This window comes from Notechis scutatus, chromosome 13 (genome assembly GCF_049901735.1).
Source record: "Notechis scutatus isolate UNSWTSFEM ecotype Mainland chromosome 13, rNotScu1.2, whole genome shotgun sequence".
NCBI classification, from domain to species: domain Eukaryota; kingdom Metazoa; phylum Chordata; class Lepidosauria; order Squamata; family Elapidae; genus Notechis; species Notechis scutatus.
In genome coordinates, this window is record NC_142021.1 from 9,865,712 (window position 1) to 9,892,047 (window position 26,336).

General features: G+C 44.4%; 1 protein-coding gene across 2 annotated transcripts in view; it reads right to left on the bottom strand.

Moving 5' to 3' along the window:
* The window catches only part of ADGRD1 (adhesion G protein-coupled receptor D1), a 139,688-nt gene that overhangs the window by 47,701 nt on the left and 65,651 nt on the right, over window positions 1–26,336 (bottom strand). For both annotated transcript variants that reach the window (XM_087942963.1, XM_087942962.1), the window contains 4 exons: window positions 23,140–23,213; window positions 20,721–20,844; window positions 9,516–9,619; window positions 5,715–5,826 (listed from right to left, as the gene is read on the bottom strand). In XM_087942963.1, the coding sequence (XP_087799089.1) occupies window positions 5,715–5,826; window positions 9,516–9,619; window positions 20,721–20,844; window positions 23,140–23,213 (414 nt within the window). The remainder of the gene's footprint in view (window positions 1–5,714; window positions 5,827–9,515; window positions 9,620–20,720; window positions 20,845–23,139; window positions 23,214–26,336) is intronic.

Consider the following 26,336-nt stretch of genomic DNA (forward strand, 5'->3'; position numbering starts at 1 on the left):
GAGAATTTACATCAGATTAGCCCCAATCCTGCTGGCCTTTCTCGGGATATTAAACATCCTGGCTTTGTCCTCAAGCCTGGGGCCCTACAATTATGAGTGTAGCCCATTTCATGCTGTCTTTGAATGTTCTCAGCTGCTATTTTATGCTATTCACATTGGGGTTTTTTTAAGTATTGGTTGTTCTTAACCTGTTTTTATTTCATCTTTAAGAGTTAGTCGCCTAGAGTCATATCGACCAGACAGAGGGCCACGTGAATGGATTAAATTCATAAATATGTAAATTCCCTGGAAAGTAAGTTTCATGGTTATGAAATCAAGAAATGGATTCCTTCCACGGAAAGTCAGATTCAAATTGTATTAAGAGGAGGGAGATTTTAAGAGCTCGCCAAATATCTTGTCCAACAAGATTTGCATCAATAAGACATAGTGGACTTCTAAAGCACTCCGTTCCTTCTTGTTGGTTGAATCTTTTTGGGAAGTGTTGTGGCCACCCCACCCCCAGCAGTGAATCAGAGAAGGAGGAGGAGGGGTGGGAGTTGGGGGCCAGCATCAGGGCAACCTGGGAGCTCTGAGGGGGAAGAGGGAATGGAGCTGGCAGAGAGTGGGGAGGAGGGAGGGAGGGAGGGGGGAGAGAGAGAGAGAGGAGGGAGGGAGGGGGAGCCTGGGCTGTCCGTCAGCCGTCAGATGGAGAGTCAATAGCCCCCAGGTCTGGAGGTGGCTGATGAGGAAGAGGAGGAACAGCTGGTTCCAGTGCCTGACGCACGGATGTGCAGAAGGCAGAAGAGAGGAGAGCAGTGGAAGTCTATGGGCCGGTCCTTGGGACGAAAGAGCCACTGCTGCTAGTGAGGCACCACCCTAGCTCTGGGGATAAAAGGCAGGGGGTGGAAATGAATAGATGTGGAAGACAACTATTCATCTCCCTGCTGGACAGACTTGTTAGCCTGCTGTGTGTGTGTGAGAGAGAGAGAAACTTTTTGCCGGGCTGCTACTGCTCCTAATAAAGGAATCATTGATTTAACTACAGAGGGTTTGTTGTGTTTGGGAGCTGGGTCAGAACAATACGAGGTTGTGTTAAAAGTGACCCACTAGACCAGTGTTTCTCAATCTTGGCAACTTTAAGATAATCAGGGCTGGCTGGCGAATTCTACAAAGTGAAATCCACAGATCTTAAAAGTTGCCAAGGTTGAAAAACACCACACTGGGCAACGAGAAGAAGACATATAGGGAATATGAGGAGTCTGTTTTTCCCTCCTACGTTGCAACCTTGCAACATGAATCCTGCTTCTGCTCTCTCAAGGAGAATAGTAGAGTAACAGAGTTGGAAGGGACCTTGGAGGTCTTCTAGTCCAACCCCCTGCTCAAGCAGGAGACCCTGTATCATTTCAGATGAACGCTTGTCCAATCTCTTCTTGAAAACCTCCAATGTGGCAGCACCCACAACACGTCATTCCACTGATTAATCATTCTAGCTGTCAGGAGTTGCCCCTGAAGGAGTGATCAGAAGAAAACTGAGACCATCAAAAGGAGAAGGAGAGGTGGACAGAAAATTAGATTTATGAGCCACGAGAGTAATCCAGAGAAGTTGCATAATCGGCCACATTTAATGCCATTTCCTTCTATCTGACTTTTTTGCCCTAACCCTACTGTCATCCTGGCCTTAACATGTCATCTCTTTCTTTCCCATCGACTGGAATCCAGATATGGAGAGATTTCACACAATATGTTGTGTTGTTGTTTTTTTGGTAATCATTTCCCCCTCCAACCTTTTGTAGGTCAACATCTCTACTGCCACCTGTCACAACATGTGCTTCCTTCTCTTCTTTGGAAGAGCTGAACTAAGCTTTTGACACGATGCTGCAAGGTAGACAAACATTGTCAGGTTGCTTAGCAACCGTGTGACTCAGCTTACCTAGGCAACATTCGCTGAAGTGCCACCTTGTTGCCTTGCCAAGATGAGAATACCTCTTCCCTTCTCCATAACTGGATCCTTGGTGCCTTAGAGAGAAGTTTCAAGGGAGTTCCGCTCCCACACCTTCTTCCTTGTTGTCTAGATATTTTTTTTAATTTTCTCTTAAGGAATAATTCCTCCAGACTTCATGGACATATCCAGATGGATGTTTTTTTTGACATTCTCTCATCCTAAGGATATTTTTTTTACTTCTTTGTCTAGCCTACGCCGCTGGGATTTTTTGATGACATTTTGGGAGATCAACCAAGGTTAACTAAATCCTACCATCTGCTCCAGGCTTTCTGGAGCTATAGTCTATCTGTAATTGTGAAGATGTTATTTGATCAACCAACTTCCAGACAGGGACAATGAGATGGTCCTTCTGAGGTCTATTCACATCAGTCCTAAATCAAGAGATAACTGATCTAAACCGTAGAAGATGCCCATCTATCTATAGGAATAAGATTCCAGCGGTATGGATTTCTCATGTAGGCTTGGGTATTCATCTCTCATGTAGACTTGGGTGTTTCCTTGTATTCACTTGGGTTGAGAAAGGCTAGTCTAGATCAAGAGTTTGGAAATTAAAATCCCCCAGATGTTGCTGAACCTCAAGCTATCCATGGCAACATGATTAGTAGGAGATTTGGTAGCCAAACAATATCTAGAGGTTCATATATTTCTCCTCTCCTCATCTAAACCATTTACAGGAAGGTCCAGGGTTAAGTTAAAGTAGCCACTATCTCAATCCATGCATTTAACTTGTTAGAACTGAAGGAAGATATCCAGAAACTAGATAGGACAATGGAAGTAATTGAGTTGAGGGTGAGGTTCAATTTGGTTGGCAGATCATAGGGTAAATCACAGATCATGGGTAATTCTCCAGAACCATAAAAAAAAGTAAGGAAGGATGCATACAATTGCAATAAAATTGCACAATCTAAACAAAAGACAACTACGATCAACCTCACAGAGATTTTTCTTTTTATGCAAAACACTTCCAAACTATATATCAAAATGGAACAACACAAATGTAAGGCTGGGGGAAAGAACAACTAAGATGATTAAGGGCCTGGAGACAAAAACATATGAAGAACATTTGCAGGAATTGAGTATTGTCAGTCTAGAGAAAACAAGGAATATGGAAGACGTGGTGGCAATATTCCAGTATTTGAGGGGCTGCCACAAAGAAGAGGGGGTCAATTTATTTTCCAAATCACTAGAAGGCAAGACAAGAAGCAACGGATGGAAACTAATCAAGGAGAGAAGCAACCTGGAATTCAGGAGAAATTTCCTAAATGTGAGGACAATTAACCAGTGGAACAGCTTGCCTCCAGAAGTTGTGGATGCTCCAAGACTGGAAGTTTTTAAGAAAAAAGTGGACAGCTATTTGTCTGAAATGCTATAGGCAGGGGTGGGATACGACAGGGTTAACTACCGGTTCGGGATTTACGAGCTTCCCTGCACGCTGGGAGCTGCGTGCCTGTAAATCGTCATCAGCAGGCTGCATGCAGAGAAGCAGCCTTTGAAACAGCCCTCTTTTCCTGCTTTTTTAACTGCAGCTGTGCCTCGTTCGGCAGCTGAAGTTGAAAAATCAGGAAATAAAGATCAGGTAAGAGCCCGGGTGGGCAAAAACATCAGCAGACATAGAACCGGTTCTATGTCTGCTGCTCTTCAGAGCTACTGGTTCTACACAGGTGGACAGAACCGGTAGAAACCCACCCCTGGCTATCGGGTTTCCTGCTCCAGCAGAAGTTTGGACCTCAAGACTTCCAAGATCCCTTCCAACTCTGTTATTTATTCTATACACATCCGGGATCCCCATTGTGAAAGAAACATGGATTAATAATTCGCTGAATACAAGCCATTTATTTCTAACTTGCTTCCCCCGCCCTTAACTGGCAAAATGCACAACAGCACCCCATAATAATAATAACAATTTCAGAGCACCGCAGGGGGAAAAAATGGCAACCTCTCTACGCCCTCCTCTCAAAGTGACGGATAGAGAAAATTTTGCTGCTATTATTACTTTATCTATTTTTCCCCCCTAGGACCAGGGGGGAAAAAAGAAGAAGGTTCCAAACTGTCAGCTCCATTCCAATAAACTGGAACCAGATAGAATGTTAGGTTGAAGGAATGAAGTCGGTTTTGTGTTTTGTAAGTGGGAGTTTGAGCCTGTTTTGTCAACGTTCACACATATGCAAGGGAAAACCCCAGGAAATGTTTAAAAAAAATAATATCCCCAATACAATTTCTTCTTCATGTTTTATTGTCTCTTTGCTGTGCTGGTTTTTTCCCCCCTCCCTCCCAGGGAAATAAAGGGAGTCCACATTTGACCAAATGCCAGGACAATTTCTGATGAAAACACACGATTATCATTACGGTTATTAATAGTATCAATTATCGAGTTAAACAACGACCGCTGTGCCATGATTAATCCCTGCCTTTATTTTTCAATGGAAATCAAAGGGAAAACACAAACATTTGTCACATTTACCATGTGCCAATGACTGTCGAACAAATGTGAAACGAATAACCTCCTTATTTAAATGCCACCGGGATTATATGCCTGTCAGCACGGTGGCTGCCATTTAATAACGCGGTGACAAATTGTCTAAAAATAAAGGAGGGTTTGCTTCAAAAGGCCAGGGGCCTATATTTCCAAAAGAGTAAGGAGTGCAGAATTGGGTGGCAATGCAGGAATGCTCAGTTTAGGAAAAAAAAATGGGTGGAAGAGATAAATATTTGGCTAGGCCCTGAGACATTTCTCAGCCGAGCTGTGTGCTGTTCTCCTGTGAAAAGAAGGACTAGGGGTGACATGATAGCAGTCTTCCCATATTTGAGGGGCTGCCACAAAAATAGAGGGAGTCAAGCTATTCTCCAAACAGCAGAAGGCCAGACAAGGAACAATGAATGGCAACTAATCAAAGAGAAAAACAACCTGGAATTAAGGAGAAATTTCCTAACAGTGAGAACAATCAACCAGTGGAACAACTTGCCTCCAGAAGTTGCAAATACTCCACACTGGAAGTTTTTAAGAAGAGATTGGACAACCATTTGGCTGGGATGGTATAAGATGTCCTGCCTAAGCAGATAGTTGGTTTAGAAGACCTTCAAGATCCTTTCCAACTCTTCTATTCTATTCTCTTCTGTTCTATTCTTCTATTTTCTCTTCTCTTCTCTTCTCCTCTCCTCTCCTATTCTATTCTAAAAACACCATTGCTACATTCACAAAACACTCATGCTCTGCATATCAGTGGGGCGTAGTGCCATCGACCTATTTTCCAAAACATCTGAAGGGAGAACTAGAAGTAATGGATGGAAACTAATCAAGGGGAGAAGCAACTTAGAACTAAGGAGGAATTTCCTGACAGTGAGAACAATTAATCAGTTGAACAAATTGCTTCCAGAAGTTGTGAATGCTCCAACACTGGAAGTTTTTAAGAAGAGATTGGATCATCATTTGTCTGAAGTGGTATAGGGTTTTCTGCCTATGCAGGGGGTTGGACTAGAAGACCTCCAAGTCTCTTCCAACTCTGTTATTCTATGTTCTACAATTAGCTGGATAAATTAATATAAATTATGATAACTTGTGAGTGCTCCATCACTGGAAGTTTTTAAGAAGAGACTGGACAGCCACTTGTCTGGAATGGTAGAAAAATCTCCTGCTCGAGCAGGGGGTTAGACTAGAAGTCCTCCAAGGCCCTTCCAATATTCTGTTCTTCTCTTCCATTGAAGGCCAAATCAGAAGAATATCCGTTTCACTCACCGTCCCAGGGTCAAACTGGAAGCTGATAAGGAGCAAGATCTGAGCCACCAAGACAGCAAAGGAAAGATTGGCGTGGATGTGATAACGCTGATTGCGGATGGTACTGACAGAGCTGGTGGGGGGAAAGAGGCACATCTATTAGTATTCTGAAAATTAAAATATTGGGTTGCGGAGTTCAGGGAGTGCTTTGAAAATGAAAATATTTCAGTAGAGTACTGGGAGTTGAAGTCCACCCATCTTAAAGTTGAAGAGGTGGAGAAACACTTGTCTACAGAAACAACGGAGAATCTGCTGTCATTCACCTGAGAGGACCACCAAGATGAGTTCCATTCTACATATCCAAGTGCCCATCACTTTCTACATCAGAAGCTATGACAACTCTCTGTGTCTCTCTCTATCTCTGTCTCTGTCTCTCTCTGTGTGTGTCTCTGTTTCTCTCTCTGTCTCTTTGTCTCTCTCTGTGTCTCTCTCTGACTCTCTCTCTGTCTCTGTTTCTCTCTGTCTCTCTCTCTCTCTCTCTCTCTCTCTCTCTCTCTGTCTCTGTTTCTCTCTCTGTCTCTCTGTCTCTCTCTACCTCTGTCTTTGTCTCTCTGTTTCTCTCTCTCTCTCTCTCTCTCTCTCTCTGTCTCTCTCTCTCTCTGTCTCTCTCTGTCTGTCTCTCTCTCTGTCTCTTTGTCTCTCTCTGACTCTCTGTCTCTCTCTCTGTCTCTCTCTCTGTCTCTCTCTACCTCTGTCTTTGTCTCTCTGTTTCTCTCTCTCTCTGTCTTTCTCTGTCTCTCTCTCTCTCTGTCTCTCTCTCTCTCTCTGTCTCTCTGTCTCTGTTTCTCTGTTTCTTTGTCTCTCTCTGACTCTCTGTCTCTCTCTGTCTCTCTCTCTGTGTCTCTCTCTGACTCTCTCTCTGTCTCTGTTTCTCTCTGTCTCTCTCTGTCTCTCTCTCTGTTTCTCTATCTCTCTCTGTGTCTCTCTCTCTGTGTCTCTCTCTGACTCTCTCTCTGTCTCTGTTTCTCTCTGTCTCTCTCTGTCTCTCTCTGTGTCTCTCTCTCTCTGTTCTCTCTCTCTCTCTCTCTCTCTCTCTCTCTCTCTCTCTGTCTCTGTTTCTCTCTCTGTCTCTTTGTCTCTCTCTGTCTTCTCTCTCTGTCTCTTTGTTTCTCTCTCTGTCTCTCTGTCTCTCTCTCTGTCTCTCTCTGTCTCTCTCTGTATCTCTCTCTCTGTCTCTCTCTACCTCTGTCTTTGTCTCTGTTTCTCTCTCTCTGTCTCTCTGTCTCTCTCTGTCTCTCTCTGTGTCTCTCTGTCTCTGTTTCTCTCTCTGTCTCTTTGTCTCTCTCTGACTCTGTCTCTCTCTGTCTCTCTCTGTCTCTCTCTACCTCTGTCTTTGTCTCTCTGTTTCTCTCTATATATATCTCTTCTTAATTGTCTTAGCCCTCCAGTTTGGAAGGCAAGGTTACCAAATTAGGTTTTAATTAGGGTGGTAATTTCCTGAGGCCAACTCTACTTGGCACCCAGGCAATGAACTTTTGCAATATTAACTGGATTCCGCTACTTTTTAAAGCCTTTTGATAGACACAGCCTCCCTGCAGGCTCACACAACATTCCTGACGTTCAGCAAAGTTGGAAAAAAAAAACTGGGCCCATCTCCCCTCCTTTCCCAAAGTGCTTCTGGGTTTAATAAAACTAATTAAAACCAAACGACAATGCTGAAAGGTTGTTGTGTTCCACATAAGGAAGCAGAATAAATTCCAAAAATTGGCACTCGCCTCCATCAAGGGAAGAAAGGAAAGGAAATATGAATATTTACCCATTTGTTTTGGGGTCTTTTTTTACCCTAATCTGAGGGTTCCCGGTGTTTTCTGAGCTCAGAGAGCACCAAGGACCCCTTGTTTGAACCCTGCGCTGCAAATAATTCTCCTCTATTGGTATCCCCCCTCTAACCTTTTGGGCTTTCAATCAGCGTGCATCTCTTATGGAGAATCAGCCCAAGTGGTTTTCATGTTAATATGTTTGGGTCTGATCCCCTTCAGATGCGTAAGCGTGAGTAACTTGCTGGACAAGGCAAAATTAAATTAAACATTAAACAAGTTAAAAATTAAACAAGGCTCAAATGAAACGAGCAAGATTGATGGAGAAGGCCATTTGCATACTCAGTCGAAATCTGGCACTTCGTAAATACCTCATTGTCACATTCTCTACCTTGAAGTGATTTCGCTATATATATGGAAATAAGAAAAATATATTACTAGCCTCCCCAAAGCACAGTTAAATTGGCATTCCGGAAGACCAAGCAAATATTTCTCAGAGAACCATCCAAGCTGAGGATAACCATAAGCCTTGTTATTTGCTACGTTTGGGGGAATTAAACCAAGTCTCCTTGGAAGGGCCCAGGTCATTTGAATAAAGGATCTGGTCTGATCCATGGATCCAACACCATTGACGAGATCGATGGCATTGGGTTTGGAGAAAATGCTCAACGGTGTGGGTTTCCATTCAGATGTCTGAATCGAAGCGTAAGGAGATGTTTCTGCACCCCTGAAGCAATGGTGGGAGTCAAAAATTTTTTTACTACTGGTTCTGTGGGTGTGGCTTGGTGGGCATGGCTTGGTGGGAGGTGTAGGAGAAGGAGTGCCAAAACATGAGGGTGGAGTCAAGAGAGAGATTAGCTTAGAATCCCTACATAGCCACAAGTGAACTAAATCCAACCTCCCTTGAATTCTGTTGACCTTTATCTAACTCCAAGCATGTTCTAATCCTTAGTTGAAAAGATTCATGTGCCTAGGCTTTTAGCAATGAATCAATTTAACTATTCCTTTATGTGTGAACCTGGCTTTTTGGGCATGACAAGATGGGTTTCTCTAAAGCACTGCACACAGGTGCTTAATTTGTCTCTCCCAACAGTCAAATCCAAAGCATGGCACAACAATCTACAATAACATTCTTAATCTTACTTCTGCCAATCACAGACCCTCCTACTCATCTCACCACTGGTCCCTTCCTCATTTCAACATCTTGGTTGGGTAAATAAATGTCTGCTATCCTCTCCAACAGGCTCACTCAAGATGCTTTAGGACTACAAACAGAGGTGATATTCAGCAGGTTCTGACCAGTTCTGGAGAACCGATAATGGAAATTTTGAGTAGTTCAAAGAACCAGCAAATGCCACCTCTGACTGGCCCTGCCCCCTCCCCCCCCAATCTATTCTCTGCCTTCCGAGTCCCAGCTGATCATCTGGGTCTTCTTTGGTTGCCCTGCACAGGAGAACAGAGCTGGAAAGCAGGTTAGTGGGGTGGAGTGGGGAGGGAATGGGGATTTTGCAGTATCCTTCCCCTGTCACGTCCACCAAGCCACACCATGCCCATCAAGCCATGTCCACAGAACTGGTAGTAAAAAAATTTAAATCCCACCACTGACTACAAATCCTGAGTTTTGCTGCAAGTTTTAGACCTATAGGTCTCAGGATTTCGTGGGAACCCACTATGGGGAATGTCACGCTTCTGTAAATACCCTGAGAATAAAAGACAAGGAAATAACCTGCTATGTTTAAAAGCTTCCCTCTTCCAAGAAATTAAAGTAATTTACACCAAACTCAACTGTGTGTTACTAATATGTGGGTGGCATCTAATTAAAGGAGGTTTAAGGAATTAATAATCTTTTTATGAAACGCTCAGCACCTAAAAGCATTCAGTCCAGTGGCCTGAAAATGAAGATGTGGAGTTTTTGAGGTAGTTTTTTTTCCTTCTTCTTCCAACTGACTATCTATATTTCCAGACTGATATTGGTTCAGCGGGAAGGAAACTTAAAATTACTCACGATAGAATTGCAAACGTGACCAGCGTGATAGTCAAGCAGAAAATGGAAATGGAACATCCAACATAACTGATAGAAGACAATGCCACCTTGTGTCCGTTAGTTAGCTGTACAAAGAAAGAAAGAAAAATGAGAAATTATATTTAATGATCCCTTACTGTCGTCTCCTAACCGGGTTATTTTTAAAAAAATACATCCAGCTCACACGTGAAATGTTTTTAAAATTAGAACATTTTTTAAAAAAAGAAAACCCCAAGACCTAGTCCAAGGCACTAAGCAGAGCCAATCCATTTGACAGGCGAACATCTCAACCATCTGTTAGCTATCAAGAGTTATGACAACAGGAAAATAAACTTTTGCTTTGAATGAGATGAAGACACTTTCTAGAATCCATACAGGTTTTGTTTGGGCTTTTTGTAAAAAAAAAAAAAGTTTAACTGTCCCCTATTTGTAAATTAAACCATGGATTGTTCTTACAAGAGCCTGTGAATGGATGGGTTCAGGGCCATCAAGTCAACATTGGCTCCCAGGGACCGCATGGATAGATTTTATTCCTGGAGGACCTGTTCCCAGTTGGTCCTTCAGATCTTCCAGTTGTGTGTGAATGTCTGGCTCTCATTTATTTAATGAGAATTACAAAGGTTGTGTTTTCGTTTTTATCTTGGTTGGAAACTTCTTTGGAAGAAAAGAACAAGTGGAAGAGTGATGTGTTTCATGCCTCAGCTAGAACTCATAGGCTCCTGGTAACTGGCCCATGTCACCCAGCTTGTTTTTATGCCTAAAGTGGGACTAGAACTCACCATCTCCTGATGATTGGCACAGAGTCACCCAGCTAGCTTTCATATCTCAGGCAGGACTAGAACTCAGTGTCTCCTGGTGATTGTCCCAAAGTTACCCAGCTGTCTTTCGTGCCTCAGGCAGGACTAGAACTCACTGTCTCCTGGTGATTGTCCCACAGTCACCCAGCTGTCTTTCGTGCCTCGGGCAGGACTAGAACTCACTGTCTCCTGGTGATTGTCCCAAAGTTACCCAGCTGTCTTTCGTGCCTCAGGCAGGACTAGAACTCACTGTCTCCTGGTGATTGTCCCAAAGTTACCCAGCTGTCTTTCGTGCCTCGGGCAGGACTAGAACTCACTGTCTCCTGGTGATTGTCCCAAAGTTACCCAGCTGTCTTTCGTGCCTCGGGCAGGACTAGAACTCACTGTCTCCTGGTGATTGTCCCAAAGTTACCCAGCTGTCTTTCGTGCCTCAGGCAGAACTAGAACTCACTGTCTCCTGGTGATTGTCCCAAAGTTACCCAGCTGTCTTTCGTGCCTCGGGCAGGACTAGAACTCACTGTCTCCTGGTGATTGGCCCACAGTCACCCAGCTGTCTTTCGTGCCTCAGGCAGGACTAGAACTCACTGTCTCCTGGTGATTGTCCCAAAGTCACCCAGCTGTCTTTCGTGCCTCGGGCAGGACTAGAACTCACTGTCTCCTGGTGATTGGCCCACAGTCACCCAGCTGTCTTTCGTGCCTCAGGCAGGACTAGAACTCACTGTCTCCTGGTGATTGTCCCAAAGTTACTCAGCTGTCTTTCGTGCCTCAGGCAGAACTAGAACTCACTGTCTCCTGGTGATTGTCCCAAAGTTACCCAGCTGTCTTTCGTGCCTCAGGCAGGACTAGAACTCACTGTCTCCTGGTGATTGGCCCACAGTCACCCAGCTGTCTTTCGTGCCTCAGGCAGGACTAGAACTCACTGTCTCCTGGTGATTGTCCCAAAGTTACCCAGCTGTCTTTCGTGCCTCAGGCAGAACTAGAACTCACTGTCTCCTGGTGATTGTCCCAAAGTTACCCAGCTGTCTTTCGTGCCTCAGGCAGGACTAGAACTCACTGTCTCCTGGTGATTGGCCCACAGTCACCCAGCTGTCTTTCGTGCCTCAGGCAGGACTAGAACTCACTGTCTCCTGGTGATTGTCCCACAGTCACCCAGCTGTCTTCGTGCCTCGGGCAGGACTAGAACTCACTGTCTCCTGGTGATTGTCCCAAAGTTACCCAGCTGTCTTTCGTGCCTCAGGCAGAACTAGAACTCACTGTCTCCTGGTTATTGTCCCAAAGTTACCCAGCTGTCTTTCGTGCCTCAGGCAGAACTAGAACTCACTGTCTCCTGGTGATTGTCCCAAAGTTACCCAGCTGTCTTTCGTGCCTCAGGCAGAACTAGAACTCACTGTCTCCTGGTGATTGGCCCACAGTCACCAAGCTGTCTTTCATGCCTCAGGCAGGACTAGAACTCACTGTCTCCTGGTGATTGTCCCAAAGTTACCCAGCTGTCTTTCGTGCCTCAGGCAGAACTAGAACTCACTGTCTCCTGGTGATTGCCCCAAAGTTACCCAGCTGTCTTTCGTGCCTCAGGCAGGACTAGAACTCACTGTCTCCTGGTGATTGGCCCACAGTCACCCAGCTGTCTTTCGTGCCTCAGGCAGGACTAGAACTCACTGTCTCCTGGTGATTGTCCCAAAGTTACCCAGCTGTCTTTCGTGCCTCAGGCAGAACTAGAACTCACTGTCTCCTGGTGATTGTCCCAAAGTTACCCAGCTGTCTTTCGTGCCTCAGGCAGAACTAGAACTCACTGTCTCCTGGTGATTGGCCCACAGTCACCCAGCTGTCTTTCGTGCCTCAGGCAGAACTAGAACTCACTGTCTCCTGGTGATTGTCCCAAAGTTACCCAGCTGTCTTTCGTGCCTCGGGCAGGACTAGAACTCACTGTCTCCTGGTGATTGTCCCACAGTCACCCAGCTGTCTTTTCGTGCCTCGGGCAGGACTAGAACTCACTGTCTCCTGGTGATTGTCCCAAAGTTACCCAGCTGTCTTTCGTGTCTCAGGCAGAACTAGAACTCACTGTCTCCTGGTGATTGTCCCAAAGTTACCCAGCTGTCTTTCGTGCCTCGGGCAGGACTAGAACTCACTGTCTCCTGGTGATTGTCCCACAGTCACCCAGCTGTTCTCGTGCCTCGGGCAGGACTAGAACTCACTGTCTCCTGGTGATTGTCCCAAAGTTACCCAGCTGTCTTTCGTGCCTCAGGCAGGACTAGAACTCACTGTCTCCTGGTGATTGGCCCACAGTCACCCAGCTGTCTTTGTGCCTCGGGCAGGACTAGAACTCACTGTCTCCTGGTGATTGCCCCAAAGTTACCCAGCTGTCTTCGTGCCTCGGCAGGACTAGAACTCACTGTCTCCTGGTGATTGTCCCAAAGTTACCCAGCTGTCTTTCGTGCCTCAGGCAGAACTAGAACTCACTGTCTCCTGGTGATTGTCCCAAAGTTACCCAGCTGTCTTTCGTGCCTCAGGCAGGACTAGAACTCACTGTCTCCTGGTGATTGTCCCAAAGTTACCCAGCTGTCTTTTGTGCCTCAGGCAGGACTAGAACTCACTGTCTCCTGGTGATTGGCCCACAGTCACCCAGCTGTCTTTCGTGCCTCAGGCAGGACTAGAACTCACTGTTTCCATGTCTCTCGGCCAGCACCTTAACCACTACACCAAACTGGCTGTACATTTGCACTTCCACACACTTCAAAACACCATTTTAGGATCAAATTCCAAGCCTTGCACTACCATAGCACTAATCTTTCAGATGAATGCAGTTCTATCGAATCAAAAACCTACAAAGCTGCCATATTTTGTTTAAAAGCTGCCTTTTATGGCCCAATTTACACGGTCCCATTGTAGGGGAACTGAGTTTGAAAGCAAAGCAAATTTGCTTGAAGTCATTTCTAATTAATGATGAAATAGAAGAGCATTTATGCCACATGTTATTTCTATAGGGGAGGAAAGCTCAGTTATTATTCTCCATAATTAGCTCTGGAGCAGTTTCTCAAAAATGCAGGTGACCCCAACATTCCCAGGAATATCGACTAGCTAGTTGCATATCAATCTATATACATACTTATATATATAAGCGAAATACCACTCAAGGCATCATCACAAAATCTCCAGAACCATAAAGCCTACAGACTTGACATTTGGCACCTATGTTCCTCTTGGTTTCTAGGGGCTCACTAAGAAAGGATTTTTCAAAATGACCATCAGAGCATTTAGAGTATTTCCTATATTATTATTATTAACACGCTCTGATGCTAAGGAGTTCTACTCCCCCTCCCCACCTGAAAAGAAATCCCTTCCAAATGCAAAACCCAAGCAGAGGAGAGGAGTTTCAGTTTCAGTTTCACAAGCAGTTTTAGTACAGAACAGTTGAGCTAAGCTGCGCCCAGGCTCCTTGCTGTCTCCTTGCTCACACAGAAAATACTCTTTCAGTTTCCAAACAGCCCTCCACTCTCTCACACACTGACGGGACTCTGGCCAGATATATATCGATGGATGCTGTTAGGCAGTGGCAGAATTTCCCCCCCTTTATTTTCCTCCCCAAAAACTAAGCCCAACCACATAGTTTCGTAGCGAAGCATATCCAGCTAGTACATAAATATGCATTTGCCAGCTCTCTGCTGCCCAACAGAAATTCATTGTGTAGCCTCCAGAATTCGTAGCATCACACAATCAAGGTCTTTGTCTGCGCTTTGTTTAACCTTCCCCGACGCTTTCCTGATTGACTGTTCATTCAAGGTTTTTACTCCTGGGGAGAAAAAAAAATCTAATTTCCCCTTCAGATGGAAAATAGCTTTGCCTAGCAAACACGTCTGCAAATCAAGGGTTGTATCAAAAGGCAGAACCGTGTATGTGAGATGAAATATCAGGCGGCAAAGATGGGGGAAATTCAACATTTGTTTAGTTGCCCCGCTGCTTTGAGTTACAAGGACGGCATTTGGAAAAGGGTTTCTCCAGCGTTGATGGTTCTGTGTGAAAGACTGTGTGGCAGGAGAAATAAGACGGAAACATGCAGGGGATCCTCGACTGAATGACTGCAATTGAGCCCAACATTTGGGTTGCCATGCGAGACATTTGTGACGTGTGTTTTGCCCCCTTCTGCAAGCTTTCTCGCCACCTTATCCTTAAGTGAATTGCCGCAGTAGTGAAGTTAGGAGCACGGCCGTTCAATGAATCAGGCTTTGCTTGTCAGAAGAACGCAAAAGCGTGACCTCCGGATTCTACAAACCGTCATAAATATGAATCAGTGGCCAAGCGTCTGAATTTTGATTCACTTGACTCCGGGGGATTCCGCAAGGGTAAGAACTGGTTGTAAGTCCCTTTTTTTTTCAGTGCCGTTGTAGCTTTGAATGGTCGCTAAACAAATTGATTTAAGGTAAGGAATACCTGCAAACCCACTGGAGAAAAAAATAGCATCCCTGGGAATTTAAATGTATTCTCTTGTTCATTTTGGGTGCCATGCAGAAAGTTCTGCACTTTTTCAAATACTTTGAGCAAACATGATGAATCCCTTTGTAAGGGGACTCAACCTATTTCCCAAAGCAGCAGACGGCAGGATGAGAAATAACGGGTGGAAACTAAGAGAAGCAACCTGGAATTAAGGAGAAACTTCCTACTAGTGAGAACAATTAACCAGTGGAACGACTTGCCACCCGAAGTTGTGGGTGCTGCATCACTGGAGGTTTTTTAAGAAGAGACTGGATAACCATTTGTTTGAAATGGTATAGGATTTCCTGCCTAAGCAGGGGGTTAGACTAGAAGACCTCCATGGTCCCTTCCAGCTCTATTCTGATTGAAAGCATTTTTTGAAAGACAGGTGTTTTGTGATAGGGGCACCATCACCAAACAAACAAGATAGGAGCTGTTCAAACCTCAACCCATGCTGATTTATCACCAGGCTAATAGGGCCAATTCTGGTATTGAATCTAACTGCCATATGGCCACAAAATGTTCCAACATCGGTATATTTAGTCTTCCAAAATAAGAACTGCCATTCCATGGGATTTGCTCTGTGGCCAAGGCGAAGACGAGATGCTAAAATCTTCCATATGCTTCGTTTTTGACTCCCCGTTGAAATCTCTCCCTTGAAATATGGCCATTGGCTGCCTCTGTAAATAAGTCAATACCCACTAAAGGTGCGATTAGGATTATTTATTTATTACGTCTGCTCTTTATGGAGGTATCCCGAAGAAAGTTTATGTCCAAATTAATTTATGTATCACATAAACGAGTAATTAAATTATATTAGTGCTGATGTGCAAAGCTTGCAAACTCAGCATCCCTACAAGTTATTTTATCAAGGACTTAATATGCAGAATAATTCAGATCTGGGTGAAAATGCCTGCATTTGCTTAGCCGGAATATTTGTAACCTTAGAACTGAACTGGGCGTCCTTGATAACTTGCTTGTTTTCTTGCAGATGTTGTGTTACCCAAGTAGATATCACCATCGTTGTATGATGAATGGCTAAGGGAAGCAGGCATGTTCAGCCTAATGAAGAGAAGGTTTAGGAGTGATATGATAGTTGTCTTCCAAGACTTGAAGGGCCGTCACCAGTAAGAGGGAGTGAATTTATTCTCCAAATCACCCGAGGGCAGGACAAGAAGCAATGGGTGGAAGCTACTCAGAGGAAGACCCTACCTGGAACTAAAGAGACATTTCCTGACAGTAAGAACAATGAAGCAATGGAACAGCTTAGCTTCTGGAGTTGTAGGTGCTCAAAAGCTGGAAGTTTTTTGAGAAAAGATTGGACAACCATTTGTCTGGGATGGTATAAAGCTCCTACCTTGGGCAGAGGGTTGGATTAGAAGACCTCCAAGGTTCCTTCCAGCACCAGAAAGGAGTTGGGCTTGCTTGAAGCCCTGAAGATGTTACCTAGTTGGGTGATGAAATGTCTACAAGAAAGGGACCAAGCTCAGAGAGGACCAAGGACCCCACAAGTGAAGTATGTTGGGTGAATGCAACTGAGTTTTGGTAGGAGGTGGTCTTTTGACTCCTTCAGCTTCATCTAATATTCCTGTTGCAGAAGACTTTAAAGCCATTGCGACTATAACGCATAAGTTGGAAACCTTCCAGTTCTGAAATCTTTGAGTTTCCTTTCCCCTCGCTTTTTTCAATTCCCAAATCTCCTATTAATCTTGTTGTTGAATTCCACTAGTTTATAAATGTCGAAGTTTGCTGGCATTGTTGTGTGCCTGCTTTTTTCTTTTTTATCCCAGCAAACTACAAGATAAAACGATTGGGTAAACCTTAGAATAAACTTAATCCATTAAACAAGAAACAAACACAAGCCAGATTAATTCTGCCAAGAAACTAGGGGAAAAAAAATAAACCGCAGTCCTAACCCAAAATTTATTGCAACTCATGCCAAATAGAACTTTTGCCAGAGTGGGAAGTTCATTTCATGTTTTCCCTACATAAAGTTTATAGCTTTATTACTTCTAAGCCACCAGTCCTTAGAAAACCTAATACCTGCCTCTCCGGGATAGAATTCATGGTGAACCATGTTTTTTGATGTGGAATTTGTCTTTGAAATATTTTTTAAAGTGGAAATCACTTAAAGCAACAGGAATTGGTTTCATTTTTTAATTTCTTTTTGGAAAATGAGAGAGGGAGCAGAGAGCTAAAATGTTCTGAATAACTGCACCGAATCATCAAACTTTCCTAGCCTTTGTGATTGGCACACTCCAAGTTTACCAGCTTGGTGTGTGCAGAACTCCAGGCAAGCAGGGCAGAATCAGCTTTCCCTGGCACAAATATATTTTCCCCCTTTGATGGTGAAAAATTCCAAAAAGTGGAAGATAAATTTATCTTGCCTGAAAAGTAAATCAATGACTATAAAATAAACTTGTTAAGAAGAGAAAGAAAGTAGGTGATATTTGGGTTTATGGGGGGAGGAAAAAAGGGAGAAAAAGCAGGAAAAAAAAGGAATCTTTGTGAATAAAACAAATTTGAGGAACTATGCAAATATTGGCAAGGGATCTGATTGGATTAGAACAATCTGTGCGGAGAAAACACACACTCAGGGCAAATATTTGAATGTAAAACCGTTTGTGGAGAACGCTCTCTCTTATAAACGCTTGCAGCTTTTCCCAGTTAATCGTAATTGTAAATTGTCTTCTTCTTAGCACAGCCAATCGGCACCAGGATCCTTGGCAAGCAAGACGTGGAGATGAATTCCCATTTGCTTAGATGATACAAGGCGGATTATATGATCATGCCAAGGTTTGTGTCATCGGTCTAATGGTTGGATCCAGCCGGATTAATTAGGTCCCTTGCCAAAGGCAAGAATGGTACCTCCCATTGTTGAGTGGGAACAGCCAAGGCTGCCATGTGGGTTGAGGGTTGAGATCTTAGCAGGAGTCTCTGAGATCCCATGGAACTTCTTCGTCCAATCTTTTTTCATTGCCAGAAAGGCTTTAAAAATTGTTAACCTTATTTTGTGAAGCTTCTTCTCTGGCAACGTTGATCTGTTAACTAGGGCATACAAGACCTTTGCCAGACCAATTCTCGAATACAGCTTGTCCGCCTGGAACCCACACTGTATATTGGACATTAACACAATTGAACGGGTTCAGAGGTATTTCCCGAGAAAAGTCCTCCACTCCTCCACTCGCCATAGAAATCCCTATGTCTCCAGCTTGAAATTTTGGGCCTGGACAATCTGGAACTGCACTGCCTGCAGTCCAGTCTAAGTATAGTACACAGAATTGTCTGCTACAACGTCTTGCCTGTCAACAACTTCTTCACCCTCAATCACAATCATACATGGGCAAACAACCGATACAAACTCAACCGATACTAAACCACTCCAAACTCGATTGCAGAAAATACGACTTCAGCAACAGATTGGTCAATGCCGGGAATGCCCTACCCGACTCCATTGTCACAGCCTTGAACCCTCACAGCTTCAACCTCAAACTGTCTACTGTGGATCTCACCCCATTCCTAAAAGGTCTTTAAAGGGGGTGTGCACCCAGCATGCCTACCGTCCCTGTCCTCATTGATCTGTATTTACTCCCTTTGTTCTTGTTTATGTTCATACTTACGCTTGTTATCTTGTACATGTGTGACAAACAAATAAATAAAATGTAATTTTTTTAAAAAAAATATCCCACTGAGCAGTGATACTCCTGCTGTTCGGCCAAGTTGCGGCTGGAAACTACGGCCTATTCTTGTGAGAAATAAATTTGTGTATTTATTCATCTCTTTACTTTACTTTATTGTCATTGCATCTCGTACAACAAAATCAAACACCATCTTCAATGCACATCATGACCATGATGAAAATAAACACAAACATCCTTCACCCTCCACACATTGAATCTAAAACTCCTGACACCTCACCAACACTGCACTATGCTAAATCTCAATTTTGTAAAGGACTTTGAAGAGACCGACTGAATTTCAGCCATACATAAGGATGTTAAAATGCCACATTCATGAAAATGATATGCAAAATAACAAAACAGCACAGAGGAATTACATTATTTTTTTTTCTTTGAGGTGGTTTAAGATGGACAGTCCAGAGGGACAGACAGATGGAAAGAAGTAGTACAGTTCCATCACAACTAATTTCAACATGCACCATGACATCCCATGCACAGATAAAAGAGGTGGCCCTTGTGTTGTGATGGTGGGGCCAGGAACTTCTGCAGATATTCCTTAGGAAACAATCTGTCTGGGTCTCCTATGTTGGAGCACGTGTTGGCTTGAATTTCAAGACCAAGGAGTTCTAGTTTGGGGGCTCCACAATCAACTTTGCTGGTAGAAGGTCATCCAGCAGTTCCACCTGTCAGGGATTCGGCGATTGCCCTAATTGAATCATGAGCCCCAAGCCAAGCTTCAAAAAGATTCAAAAGATTTATTAGGACCAACATGCCGGCATTAACCTAAATTAAGCCAACATAAAACAGTCCTATGCCTGTTTTCGAGTTGCCACCACCTCAAAAAAACACCACACAACTAGCCAACATTGTTTAGGAAGAGCCCAACTTCTAAGTCTTGATATTAAACTAAGCCTGTTGGTAACCTACCAAGATTTTTTTTAAAAAGAAAGTCTAGATCAGGGGTGTCAAACTTGATTTCATTGAAGACTTCATCAGGGTCGTGTTTGACCTCAGGGGGCTGGGGTGAGTGTGGCTAGGGTGGGCATGGCCAGCTCAACATCACTCATGTCGGGGACACCTGTGGTGGCCAAAGGGGTCTGCCAGCAAAAATGGGCTCCCGAGCTCTGTTTATGGCTGTGACAGCCCCTGCAACCAGGGGTGGGATTCTACAGGTTCGCACCTATTCGCTAGAACCGGTTGTTAACATTCTAAGCAGTTCGGAGAACCAGTTGTTAGAAGAAATGACTGGGCTAATCCTGTAAGGAAGGCAGGAAGGAAACGTTCTGGTGTTGCTTACAGAAACTGCCTCTCCGTTAACCCTTTTTACATTCTTGGCAGGATTAGACTTCCTGTCTCAGGAACGTCTCTGGAGTTATTTTTCCCCCTCCTTTGCTGGTACTTTGCTTGTGTGGAGTGACCATTCAAAGTTACAATGGCCCTGAAAAAAGGGACTTATGACCATTTTTCACACTTACGACTGTTGCAGCATCCCCACAGTCATGAGAGGCCAGGCGAGGAGATGCGTGCCTCCATGTGAGTGATGTTGAGTTGGCCATGCCCAGCCAGTCACATGACCACCAAGCCACGCCCACCAACTTAGCCAAACTGGTTGTTAAAAAATTTGAATCCCACCCCTGCCTGCAACCCTCTGCCAGTGAAAACAGAGCTCGGAAGAGCCGCATCTAAGCACCCTGTGGGCCAAATCTGGCCCATGGACCTTGGGTTTGACACCCCTGGTCTAGATGATCCAGGACTAATGTCAGGTTTCCAAGTGATGAAATCCATTTAAAAGAAAAAAAGCAAAGTCCATCTTCCACAATGATTTCTTTTATTTAGGAAAGCATCAAATTGGCAAAGTCTGTTGTAATTCCGGATCTGACACAACCCGGTATTACACCACGTAATATTGGAAGTTAGAAACAACCCCTAAATGTCACATTCTCCAATAAAAGTAAATCAATGTTGCCTGGTGTCATCAATCTCCACCTCCAGGTCTCAGCAAGGTCAGCTTTTGTTCCCACGGGAAGAAACACCTCCTAGCTTAAACAACTCTCCCTATCTCCACTCCTCCCTCCTTAGGAATGTGGCAAGCCCAAAACCCTTCCCCCATACCCAGCAAAGAAAAAGTAAGAAAAAGAATATATATTAAGCCTAAATAAAATGACTACACATATGTCAATTCCGGGCTTGAAACTATTATTTTGCCTACATACCAGAGTTATGAATATGTTGATTTGGCTTACCTTTAGTGGCACCACTTGCATCAAAATAGCAAAGTTGGTGAGATGGTTGCACAGACAAGTGGAATAATTGAGGTCGCCCCCGTCACGCACACAGCCTTGGTTGGACCAAACACCGCTTCCGTTGCTGCAAAAGAAGGACATATAACGGTACCTTGGTACTCAACTGTTTGAAACATTATCCAATTTGATACTCAACAAATTTTTGATGTGAAACTGTTGCCCCAGTATTCATCATTTGATTGGCACTCAAAACATAAGTTAGAACTTGTAGGGTGTCGGGTACCTTTGTGTGACTCACTACATTATTAGGAGCCGCAGTGGTGCAGTTAGAGGGCAGTCCTTCAGGCTACTTTTGCTGACTGCCAGCTACCTGCAATTTGGCAGTTCGAATCTCCACAGGCTCAAGGTTGACTCAGCCTTCCGCCCTTCCAAGGTGGGTAAAATGAGGACCCAGATTGTTGGAGGCAAGAGGCTGACTCTGCAAACTACTTAAAGAGGGCTGTAAAGCACTGTAAAGTGGTATATAGTTCTAAGTGCTATTGCCCTTCCTTCCTTCCTTCCTTCCTTCCTTCCTTCCTTCCTTCCTTCCTTCCTTCCTTCCTCCCTCCCTCCCTCCCTCCCTCCTTCCATCCATCCATCCATGGTGGTCCAGTGTTACAATGCAGTATTTGCAGGCTAATTCTGCCCACTACCAGGGGTTCGATTCTCACTGTCTCAAAGTGACTCAGCCTTCCATCCTTCTGAGGTGGATAAAATGAGGACCCAGATTGTTGGGGGAAAGAGGCTGACTCTGTAAACTTAAAGCACTGTAAAATGGTATATATGTCAAAGTGCTATTACTATTATTGCTATTCCTTTTGGGGGGGGAAATCGTCATCATTTTTGGTGCTCGTCACACCTCCTGGAACCAATTAACAATGAGTGTCAAAGTACCACTGCCCCTTTTTTTGTGCCAAATTATTTATTTAGCAATGTTTTTAGGCTGAACACTTCTAAAGAATGTTGCCTAACGTAAAACCAATAATCAGTTATGGAGTGGGGCAAGAAGACAGAGAGGGCTCCATAAAACCACACATCATCCCTCTGATTGCTCCCTATTTTGGCTAAATAAGAAACCCCACTCACCCAACCATATTCCATAATTTTCTGAAAAGAGGAAAAAACCCACACCATTTCCTGGGTGTTACAGTGGGAATGGTGGTGGAACCAAAGATTTAAAAAACTCAGGTTCTAAATTGTCCAGGTTGCTTTTGTATTCAGATGCACCTGGATTTAGAAAGCTCTGGAGCAGACCAAACACCAAAGTTGAAGAACACAGAGACCGTTGAGATGAGAAGTGAGAACCCAAAGTTGATTCCCCAAATCCTGATTCCCATCCTAGTCTCTTAAAAACTGCACTACTCATCACTAGGTCTTCAGATCATCCCAGATCATCCCAGCCCCATCTTCCAGGGGTGGGAACGTTCCTCCCAGCTACCCCATCCAATAAAAATAATGTCTTCTGGTTTGGAAATCAGGAGCTCTAACTTGTCTCTTCAGCCACGTCTACTGGACTTTGTAAGATTTATAAGATGTTGTAAGGATGAGAACTTGTGATGGTGCCAGTCCAAAAATGCCATATGGTCGGCCTGCATCACATAAGTGTTTCAGTGCTTTTCCTTTTTGCCAGATGTGAGGATATTTTAAAAATAATGAAGAAGAAGGAGGAGGAGGAGGAGGAGGAGGAGGAGGAGGAGGAGGAGGAGGAGGAGGAGGAGAGGAAGAAGAAGAAGAAGAGGAGGAGGAGGAGGAGGAAGAGGAAGAGGAAGAGGAAGAGGAGGAAGAAGAAGAAGAAGAAGAAGAAGAAGAAGAAGAAGAAGAAGAAGAAGAAGAAGAAGAAGAAGAAGAAGAAGAAGAAGAAGAAGAAGAAGACAAAATATAAAGATCCACAAATAGAAATAGAACGACTATGGCAAAGGCAAGCAAGGGTAGTACCAATAGTCATAGGCACCTTGGGTGCAGTCCCAAAATAACTGGAGCATCACTTGAACACCATTGATGGCATTGACAAATTTGCCATCAGTCAATTGCAGAAGGCAGCTTTACTTGGAACAGCTTCCATCCTGCGACGATATCTGTAACACCACCAAACATCCAGATTTGCCTATGCCAGGTCCTTGGTAGGACTCAATAGGTAGACAAAAATGCCAAACCCAGTCTGAACATCTGGCTGACTATGCGATGAAAAATAATAATACAGTTCCCACCAGACTTGAGTTAATAATGACCTACTCCCCTGTTTCAGCTTTGCTGCTGACAAGAATCATGATTTCATTATTCTGGGTTTTCTTCCTGCGAATCCAGCAGGCAGGGGTGAGCAGGTGACACGGTTGGATGCACCTTGCAACAAATAAAGTCTTATACCAGGATGAAAACTCACCTGTAATCCAGAAAGGCACAATACAGTCTCACTTGATTACTTTGGTTTGTGGCTTGGCTGTACTGGAGGGGTGTCTAGAAAAAGAAGAGAAATCAATCAATGCCTTGGCGAGCAGGCAGAGAAATGTTCTTTTGTGTTCGCACAGTTACAGTCCCCAAAAGAGGTCCACGTTTTTGCAAAAGGGGATGAAATAAAACTTCAGGTTGGGAGAAAATGAAGGGGGGAGGCAGGAAATAGACCAAGAGCTCGGCTATTCTAGGCAGAGGCCATTCCGAGTTTGGGTCTTTTAAATCTGGATTAGAAGTCTTTGGCTATTCAGCTGATATTCCATTTGGTGAATTATCATGAATATTCTTCCTTGCTCCCTTGCTCCCTCCTTCCCTCTCATTCTCTCAACTCCTTCCTTCCTTCCTCCCTTTCTTTTTCCTTCCCTCCTTCCTTTCTTCTCTCCCTCCCTCCCTTCTTATTCCTATCCCTCCTTCTTCCTTTTTCCCTTCTTCCTTCCTTCCCTCCCTTCCTCCTTCTCTTTCTTTCTTCTTTCTTCTCATTCCCATTCCTCCCTTCCCCTCCCTTATTTTCCCTTTCCTTCATTTCTCCTCCCTCCCTCCCTCCCTTCCTTCCTTCCTTTCTTCTTATTCCCATCTCTCCCTCTCTTCCTTTTACCCTCCTTCCTTCCCTTTCTTCCTTCCTTCTTCTCATTCCCCTCCCTCCCTTCCCCTCCCTTCCGCTCCCTCCTTCTTTTCCCCTTCCTTCATTTCTTCCTTCCTTCCTTCCTTCCTTCCTTCCTTCCTTCCTTCCTTCCTTCCTTCCTTCCTTCCTTCCTGCCTTCCTGCCTTCCTGCCTTCCTGCCTCCTGCCTTCCTCTCTCTTCTTATTCCCATCTCTCCCTCTCTTCCTTTTACCCTCCTTCCTGCCCTTCCGCCCTCCCTCCTTCCCTTTCTTCCTTCCTTCTTCTCATTCCCCCCTCCCTTCCCCTCCCTCCCTCCTTCTTTTCCCCTTCCTTCATTTCTCCTCCCTCCCTCCCTCCCTTCCTTCATCTTGAACATCTCCAAATGACAACATCTGCCTATCCCAGGTCCTTGGTGGTGGACAAAAATGCCAAATCCAGGCTGAACATCTGGCTGAAGGTGTGTCCAACCATAATACGTTCTTCTATAACCCTCCTACAACCTTCCTGTGGGCTTAGATGGCAGCCTTGACAGAGCACCTCATCTCTGTGAAAACTCAGTCTGAAGAAGATTATGCCAGAAGATTAGCAATTAAAAAAACAACCCAGGTATCATATTCTCGTGGCAGCGATCCAAACCGTGTTAAATATCTACCAGGGATGAAAACAATTAGAAGAATTCCTGGAATTAAGAAATCACACAGTAATTCTAACCACCAGGGTGGATGTCTCTATGTTTTAAGCCATTTGGGGAAGAAGAAACTCACAATAATTACAGGCTTGCATAACGTTTGCCTGCTACATCACTCTTTAAAAAAAAAAAAAAAAAAAAGGCCTGGGAAGAGAAAAACAAAACACAACACAACAGGCCAGGATCAGGTGGCGTGGCCTGTTCTTCATTCCGCATCGGAGTAAAATGTTTTTGCAAAGTTACGAGAGAGAGCTGCATTTTTTTGTAACCTCTCCAAATCAAAGTTTTTGGCAGGCAGTGCAGGAGCCCAATCTTTCCACATGAAAATTACAAGCGCTCCGGTCCAAATTTGCAGCAGTGAAAGCATCTCCAGCAATTTAACCCTTGTCATATTGCAGCGGTGAGATTCATAAATTTTTAACTACGGGTTCTGTGGGCGTGGCTTGACGGGCATGGCACAGCTTGGTGGGTGTGGCTTGGTGGGCATGGCGGGGGAAGGATCCTGCAAAATCCCCATTCCCTCTCCACTTCTGGGGGAAGGTTACCACCGGTTCAAAATTTCTGCTTACTGGTTCTCCAGAACTGGTCAGAACCTGCTGAATACCACCTCTGTCATGTTGGAAGGGAAGGCAGGGAATGGAGCAGGTGGAAAGAGGGCACACAGGTACATCAGTAGGACAAATTGCTGCCTTCAAAGTTGCTGGGAGGAAGTCTACAGCCGTTCTGAAATTTAAGGGCGTATTCTATAGACTCCCATCTCAATTCAACCAATATGGTTGAAATCTCCCAGTTGTCAACCCTGAAGTTGGCCAACCAAACTGTGCCCATTTTCCTTTTGGTAGTTTTCTATAAGGAGGTTTCTCTTCTCACTGCTTCAGGGCTGACACAGCCTGGAGCAAGGTGGGCAGGGAGGGAGGTGTAGTAGAGGTAGCTGGGGTTGTGGTTGTAGCCTAAATAAAATTCTTTCCCCTGGGAATCAAGGACGGTGGTGCAGGTGTTCAAAGGGTGGAGACTGAGATCACCTAGCAACTGGCTATATGCTGATTGGACCATGTGACTAGAGACTCTGGGGAGAAGGGACAAAGTTTGACTTTTAATTGGGTGAAAAACCGGCAGCAACAGAGCCGGTTTTCCACCAGGAATGTGCCAATTTGATATGTCCTAATCTTCTAGTCCAGCGGTCGTCAGCTGGTGGGCTGCAGCCCACTGGTGAGCCACGAGAAAATTTTGGTGGGCCACAGAGAAATCTCACCCCCAGAGCACCCTCCCAAAAAGCAATTAATCCAGGCTGCACAGAAACACAAGGCTGCTCAGCCCACAAGGCCCGCGGAACCCTCCCCACCCACTTACTCCTTATCCGGAAAACTTGTCTGCTAAATTGCTATTTTTCCTTTTTCCGACCATCATCTGTTCTGCTGTGCTGGGAGATTTAGATTAGCTAGGAAGCAGGAAATGGTTGGATTTCTTGCTTTCTAGCGAAGCACAACTGAATCTCCCTTAGGACTGAAGGTTTGCTTGTAAGCAAATTCAGTGCAGACTCACGGCAAGCAAATTTGAGAGACTGAGCTAGCCAATGGCAGATAGATAGATCACTCAATGATTCTGTGAGCAACTCAATTTGCCTGCCTGCTTTGCCTGATTTTGGATAAAACTTGCTCTTTTTATATAAAAAAATCAATATTTACATGTATGGTGTGTTGTGAGGTAATTTTGTGAGTTTGCTCGCAAGCAAATTTTATGTGACAGACTAAGCTAGACAATGGCAGATAGATAAGATTTCTGAATGAATCTGTGATTCTGTGAGCAACTCAATTTGCCTGCCTGCTTTGCCTGATTTTGG